Raw genomic sequence first — 7,656 nt, forward strand, 5'->3', positions numbered from 1 at the left:
CCCCCTTTTATAATGCAGCCACTGCCATCAGTGCCACCTCATGTTCCTTGCTCTGCTTCTTTGTTCCCTTTTTCTAATATACTCTGATATGCTTGTGGTATCCTTATCTTCTAACACAGTTTATAATTTACTCTTTTACTATGATCTATCTATTCCCTCCAGTCTCTACAGTAGAAAGTAAGTTCTTTGTAGGCAGAAATTCATGTGCGTTTTGTTCACTGGTGTAACCCAAGCTCCGTGGGTTCATGGTGCATGATTGGTACTCAGCAAGTAGCTGAATAAAAGGTGAACTTTCAAAGTCATCCACTTTATGTTTTGTAATTCTTAGTTGAGAGTTAGTTGTTCTTTGTTACCCTTTAATCTTAGGCAAAGGCTTTAAGGCTCATCAGAGGCCTGTGGGTTATCCTGGGCCTGATGATTTTGAATCTACCCGCAAAGAAACAAGACCTCTCTTTGAAGCTGACATAGAAGTTGTGGGATTCATTTACAGAGGGTTAGGTTTGTGTGGCTAGTCACTGACTGGTAGCAAGTTATGGGAAGTGGTCCAAGAATCAAGTCTGTTCTATAGCCATTTTGTCATAGCTCAAATCATCCAGAGCTTTCTGTGGCTGGAAATGGAAAGTTTTTAAACATTATCATAGAATAAATGGATTGCTATTTTTCAACTCTGGTTGCATACCAAATTTGTATGTAGAGCATTTAAAGCAGCACAGGCACCTGGGCTCTCCACACCAAGCAGCTGATTCCATGCTGTGATGTGAAGCTGATGTACAGTGAACACTGAGATTGCTGGGATGGGCTGAAAGCTTGGCCTGCAAGGGAAGTAATCCTAGAGACTAGAACAGTTAATAATTACTAGTGAGTGACAGAACGTCCAGAACCTCCCACTCTGAGTTTTCTGTTTGCTTATGTAGTAAAAAAAGCCAAGCAATGGAGATGAATTTTCTATAAATTATACCTCAGTGAAGCTCTTAGTGAAAAAAAAAAAAAAAAGACTGAGAATAGGTTCAGAATTAAATCACTGCAAGTAGAGTCCCCTATTTGTACATAGCTTCAAACTATGAACCATCAAAGCTGAGGATGACAACAGGCTGCATTAGCCAAATTTTAAGAGTAATGACGTTAGTGTTCTTAACCTTTTTAGAGCAAAGAAGATTTTCTGAATATCTGCATTGAACCTGACACCATCAGCAAAGGAGACTTTATAACTATAGGGTAAGTGGACTGGGGTTCATAGGAAATGAGGCTTGTGGTTTTCTCAGATTTTACTATTCAGAGTGCCCCATGAAGTCTAAGACAGAGATCCAGCCAAAGCCTTGTCTTGTTTGGGAATTTCGATGTTCGTTCTTTCCTAGGGGCTGACATGTATAGTGCCCCTCTCCTGTGCTGGCCGTCACTGTTCATTTTGTGGGGATCAGAATGTAAGAGCAGTCTTTGTTTTTCAATTGAAACCAAAGAATTCAATGGAGCATGACACAGCGTCAAGAACTTTGGTTTCAGGGTCAAAGAGCTGAATGCAAATTTTGATTCTGCCACTTACCCGACGTCATGACTCGGATCATTTAGCATCTGAATCCTTTCCCCATCTACAGAAGGAAATAACACAATCGTCTCTGCCGATCTCAGGACCGGCGCTCAGCCTTGAGTAAGAGAATGTGTGTCAAGTCTTTTTATATTGTGAAGCACTTCACAGTATCCATTACTGTTTATGTCAGTTCACCATGTCCTCCTATTCCCAGGGCCTTCATGGAAAACTGGAAAAGATATTGAGTACTTTGGACATTTCCCAGGCCTTTGTCCCTTTCCAACACAGAATACCCTTCCAAGTCCTGTGATTTGTTAAGTCCTACCTCTGCCAGAATTGTATTGGTTAAGAACACTATAAATCCTCCTTCAGAGCATCTGAGGAGCTGGTGTGTTCCCATGCCAACTGGTAATTTGCTCAGCTCTGCTTTTCTGTGCTTTGTCTCAGAGCTCCCTCTCGTGCCCATTTAGGGATCACACATTTCTGTTGCAGCGGCCTGGTCTCCATGGCTACTTCATTATCTACACAGGCACATAAGTTTGTTGTTCTTGCCTTTGGCATAAATTCTTCAGAGACTGAATAGCTGATTCTGCAGCCTTTGATTTTCTTGCTGTATCTATAGGAAAAAGAAGGGAAAATCCTGTTCCTTCTACAGAATGCCCAGAAATCACACAATCTTCATTGACGGTCTGGCCAGCGAGACCAGCAATATTCAATCTCCTTTATGATACTGGAATCCAGAAATAGAGACCCCAATTGTATTGCTAAGGTTAGGCGAAGCCACTATGTTCTGCATTGTTAGCAGACCCCAATTGTATTGCTAAGGTTAGGTGAAGCCACTATGTTCTGCATTGTTAGCACCAGTGGCAGCCACAGTGTCCTTCTGTTCTCTACAGGAAGTGAAATCAAGTAATGTATCTGAAGAGAACATTGTGAAGTTGCATTAGAAAACTCTGATACCATTTCGTAGAATTACTGTTGTTAATGAATGATAAATAATGGACTAGTTTACTTGGATTAGCTTTTACTGTATTTCCACTGCCTAAAGGATATATCTGCATGAGGTGGAGTGTGTGTCTGAATATGCGCTGAAATTTTACTCCATAGTCACTTAGTCAAGGTAGATACTGTATGCCAAATAGACTGTGTTATAAATACAGTCATCCCACAGTATCCTTGGGGGATTGGTTCCAGGACCTCCCTCAGATACCAAAATCCAGCTTCTCAAGTCCCTTCTATATAGTGGCATGGTATTTGCATAGACGTATGCACATCCTCCCTGTGTACATTAAATCATCTCTAGATTACTTATAATACCCAATACAATGTAAATGCTATGTGGATAGTTGCTGTACTGTATTCTCTAGGGGATAAGAGTCTGTACATATTCAGTACAGTTGCAAAAATAGGTATTTTCTATCCTCGGTTGCTTGAATCCACAGGAGTGGGACCCACAGATAGGAAGGGTTATCAGAGAACTTCTAAGACTAGTTGTTCATATACATAAAAATACCTACATTAAAGTAAAAATATTTTCTCCTTCAAGTAATAAATCACAAGAAGTACCAAATACAAGAAGTTTGGTACTTTTCCTAAAGAATTGAATTTCATTCTAATTTTTAAATTTGAGACTAACAATCTAAGAATTAGTTACATGTGGAATGATTATTTTTAAATCAATCAATTTTTAAATCAAATTAAGAGCATTTCGCAGAAAGTCATAACTTCATGCACAGTTCTCTACATTCAGTCTAGAATGTATCACAATGCTAAGCAAGAATCACTGTGGAAAAATTATTTACAGAACTCTGTGGCTTAATAGACCATCTGTCCACTTTTGTAACCTCATAAAAAGGGGGAAAGAAGTTGCTACGTTGTTGCAACCTAATGCAATTGCCATCACTGGTCTTAAGCTTGCTTTTTCCTGTGCCCACAGAAGTCGAAAGGTGAGAAACCCCAAGCTGCACGCCGAGGGCACGGAGTGTCTCCAAGCCAGCCGGTGCACCTTACTTGTCCCCAAGGTGAATGGGGAAGGGGTCGGTAGTCCCACAGCATTTGATTCATTTGTCATTGGCCTGCCCCTCTGCTGTGTCCCATCCTTCCTCTCTGTTAGCTGCCCCACACACTTAGGCACGTATTGTGTGCCAAGCATTTTGCCAGGCTCTGGGTCATATTAGCGGGGAGCTGAAAAGGATGGCAGAATCCCCTTCGGAGTCATGGATTTAGAGTGGGACTCTTGAAGACTCCCATCGTTTTCAAGCCAAGGTTCTTCCCTAAAGTGGTTTTTAGGTCTCCTTTTATTTTTCCATATGTAAATAATGCAGAAGGTGACTACATTAAGACAGAATTGTCTAGCTGGCAAATGTCAATAGTTGCTTTTACTTTTAACATTTTATATAAAGGATCTGGAAGCAGTTTTCAGTTCAACACTGAATTTTTCTGTATTACAAAATGCCATGCTTAGAATAACCTATGTAAGTGAAAAAAATGGAAATAGAATCTGGAATTGGGAGGTTATTCAACTGGCAATACGGAAAAAAGGAGGCTCTTCAGATAGCCTTTGAAGGCATGTGGCCATTATATTACTGTATTCAGACAAGACTATAGGTAAAGAGAAGGTATCCCCATAGTGACTGGCATCACAGTTTCGATATAAATATTGAATTAAATGCATGAGTTTTGGAAGGGTTTCATAGACTCTGTAATGATATTAATGTTTGTATACCTTAGGTATATCAAGCTAAGCAAGTCTTAGAGAATAATGAAAATGATCCAGCAGATATAATAGCTTGTCATAAGAGAATTAGCTGTCTTTCTCTATTTTTATTTGAGAAGGATTAGCATAATATAGAAGGACTATGTTTATGAGTTCCTTAAAGACGTTGCAGGACCCTTGCCTTTTAATACATACTTCAAAATTATAACCATGTTGTTCAAATCCCAAAATACTCTGGGAGATGATAGGGGCTAAAAAAAGAAAAGAAATCCTTTTTCATGGATGGTAGAATTAGGATGTTTCCAGAACCAGCACTGTGCCATCAAAGAGTAGGCACTGAATGTTTGTTGTAAAAGAACGTTAGGGGAACTCCTCGAGAGAGGATGTTGTTTTCCGTAATGAACTTGTTCTGGTGCTGTTGTGAGACCCCAACTCCAGTAGGCCACTGATGTGGGTTTGAGCTGTTCTGAATATTCTCTTCTCCCCAGGGAGCAGGGGGCTCTTTTAGCATTGACAGTGAGGAGTATGAAGCGATGCCTGTGGAGGTGAAACTGCTCCCCAGGAAGCTGCAGTTCTTCTGTGATCCTAGGAAGAGAGAACAGATGCTCGCAAGCCCCACCCAGTGAGCAGCAGAAGACAAGCGCTCTGAGACCACACTTTAGGCCACCAGTGGGACCAAAAGAACAGGTGCCTCAACCATCCCAACAGTGTCATCAGAGGGTCCCCAGGGCATTTTCATGGCAAGTACCCCTCTGCCCCCACTCCAGCAGTGCTTCCCAAAGTGTGCTCTGTCACCTGCTTTGCAATCAGCTTCCATTAGTGCATGTTTTATTTTGGTGTGATGGTCGGCGCTCCTAAACACGAACTTTCCTCAGGCTGGTTCAAGATAGAAAAGGACTTTCTTCTGTTTTCTTCCAAAGTGCAACCACGGTGGAGAGCCCACAGTGGGCTTAGCCTGCCTACGCCCTTCCATTTCTGTTCTTTGACCGTGCTAGGAATTCCAGGAAAGTGCATTCCTTCCCTGGCGACCTTTTCCTATTTCTAGGCTCCTTCACGGGTGCTGCTGTTTTGTGAGCTCCGGCTCCTGTTTAGCTTTTATTTCAGTTCTAGCCTCAGTCCAGAAATGTAGGCGAGGTTGTTTCCCTCTCCAGCCATGGCTACAATACGGTAAATTGCTAGTTTTTATTTTTTTAAGTAGCGCTTCCTAAATGGTTTGCATGAGAGCCACCTGGGGTACATGCTGAAAATTGATTTATTTGGGGTCCACCCCAAACCTAATAACCCAATTTGGGGATGGGGGTCCAGGAGTATGCATTTTTAAAAAGTCAGCCACCCTTCCCAGGTGATTCTGTAGGTTGTCCCTCAACCATACTTGGAGAAATAGTGTTTTAAAGCAGTGGTCCACAAAGGATTCTGCTCACGTGCCCCCCAGAAGTATTTTGAAAAATCATGTATCCCCTCACCCATCTAAAAGTTGACATCTAAAATTTTTCATGGGAAGTTAAATAGTTGACAAAGTATGTATTTGCTGGTGTCGTGTAAATATTGGTATTCTAAAATAAAAACTGTTACATCACTATTTTAAACATATCCAGTACAATTTAAATATCATAACAATTTGACACCCTTCATTCATTTATAAAAATAAATGAGCTAGTTCTTTAGTAGTTGAACATTTCAAATTGGCTTTTCTCCTTCTGTATTTCTATACTACTTTTCAGCCAAGAATCCTATCAGAATGTAATCTATTATGCCTGCCATCTTTTAATCATTCACCCCATTATCTTGTCAACAAAAAATATAAATGGAAATTTTTTTTAGTTCTTGCTTTAAGTGTTTATCTCAGTCCAGAACAAATGTTATAATTATTGGTATATAATGAAAACGGTATTAATATAATTCTTTGATGATTAAAAGTTGTTTTATTAGGATGTTCTTTATCCTAATTAGTTCATTTATCCAAGAATACATGAATGTGATTTACAGCTGAGATGGGGTTAAACCTCAGCTGTATTCCTTGTTTCATTTCTTTATAGATGCAAGCACATAAATTCTATGGAACAGAATTATGTTAGCAATGTTGTACAGTTCTTTGAATTCCTTTGGAATTTCGACAAAGAGCACAGTACTCTATCATCAAGAATTATTAATGATGATCTATCAACTAACAACTTGATTAGATTCTCCTTTAGTCTGTTGAAAGCAGAGAACTAAAATCCACCTGATTTGCCAGGGCTTTGCCAGCCAGTCATTAGCACCATTTTTACTACCACAGACATTTTCCTTTGTTCAGTGCCCCTGAGGTTCTTACACTCTAGGGGGCAGTGCACCACAGGAAGATCAATGAGGGAGGATTGCGAGGGGGAAGGGGAGGAAGCAGAGCTGGCAGGCCTTAGCTGCAGGCTCACTCTCAGGCAGATCCCTTTTAAGATAGAGTACATACACCATGCCCCCACATCCCATGGAGATAGGAGAGAGACCAATGCTTTAGTAGATTATAGAATAGCTATGAAAAGTCCATGAATGAAGATCACAAAAAGGAAGGCTTTCTTATTTCATACTGTATTCTTTAGGGTGGTAAAAGTTCTTTTAGCAAAAACATAACAGATGGTTCTAAACATCAGCATAAAAATCACTCATCCCATACCACCCACAGGTAAGGAGGAAGGATGCTGTGGTATATGAAAATAAAAGTTGTCACCTGAGCCGAGAGCGTTTAGCATATCGTGGTTCTGTAACAGTTTCAAGGACCAGTGCAGAATCTGGCTTTCTTCTCTAATTGATAGGCTACCAGTGTGTGTGTGTGTGTTCATTTTATGGTTCTAATCATAATGGTACATATAATTAAGGAAGGATATGGAAGCCACTTTAGAATCTTATTCATTTTTAAATATAAATATGCCTTGTTTCCTTGATTCAGGCTCTTTCCTGTGAGGGCTTGGTTTCCTTATTGTTGACTGCTTTGTTCTTTGCCTTGTCCTTCCCTATAAAGCCTGCATGGAAGACGTTTAACAGTGCAACTAAAAGAGAGTGACCTGAGTGAGGCTTGTCAGCCAAAGCTGGAATGCTGAGCTATCTAGAGGAGAACCTAATAACCCAATTTGGGGATGGGGCCCAGGAATCTGCATCGGAAAGTTGGCCACCCTTCCCAGGTGATTCCGTTTAGTACAAATTTTTTGACAGATTAATTTCACTCAGATGCAAAGATTAATCCCAGCACTTTAGGAGGCCAAGGCGGGTGGATCACCTGAGGTCAGGAGTTCGAGACCAGCCTCACCAACATGGTGAAATCCCATCTCTACTAAAAATGCAAAAATTAGCTGGGTGTGGTGGCAGCCGCCTGTAGTCCCAGCTACTCTGGAGGCTGAGGCAGGAGAATCACTTGAACCCGGGAGGCAGAGGTTGCAGTGAGCCG

At 40.8% G+C, this 7,656-nt stretch overlaps 1 protein-coding gene and 1 long non-coding RNA gene across 3 annotated transcripts in view; one reads left to right on the forward strand and one right to left on the reverse strand.

Annotated features, from left to right (window-relative positions):
* AGK (acylglycerol kinase) overlaps window positions 1-7,151 on the forward strand; it is a 117,461-nt gene extending 110,310 nt beyond the window's left edge. The window contains exons 14-16 of one of the 2 annotated variants that reach the window (XM_011941301.1): window positions 1,145-1,215; window positions 3,462-3,546; window positions 4,730-5,923. In XM_011941301.1, coding sequence (XP_011796691.1) covers window positions 1,145-1,215; window positions 3,462-3,546; window positions 4,730-4,867 — 294 coding nt within the window. In that variant the 3' untranslated portion in view covers window positions 4,868-5,923. Of the gene's footprint in view, window positions 1-1,144; window positions 1,216-3,461; window positions 3,547-4,729 lie in introns of both variants that reach the window. The other variant, XM_011941300.1, reaches the window with a different exon arrangement.
* Window positions 4,318-7,656, reverse strand: part of LOC105511186 — a 4,351-nt gene continuing 1,012 nt past the window's right edge. The window contains exon 2 of the long non-coding RNA XR_001001682.1: window positions 4,318-4,826. This is a non-coding gene — a long non-coding RNA (uncharacterized LOC105511186). The remainder of the gene's footprint in view (window positions 4,827-7,656) is intronic.

This window comes from Colobus angolensis, unplaced genomic scaffold, assembly GCF_000951035.1.
Source record: "Colobus angolensis palliatus isolate OR3802 unplaced genomic scaffold, Cang.pa_1.0 Scaffold2, whole genome shotgun sequence".
NCBI lineage: Eukaryota > Metazoa > Chordata > Mammalia > Primates > Cercopithecidae > Colobus > Colobus angolensis.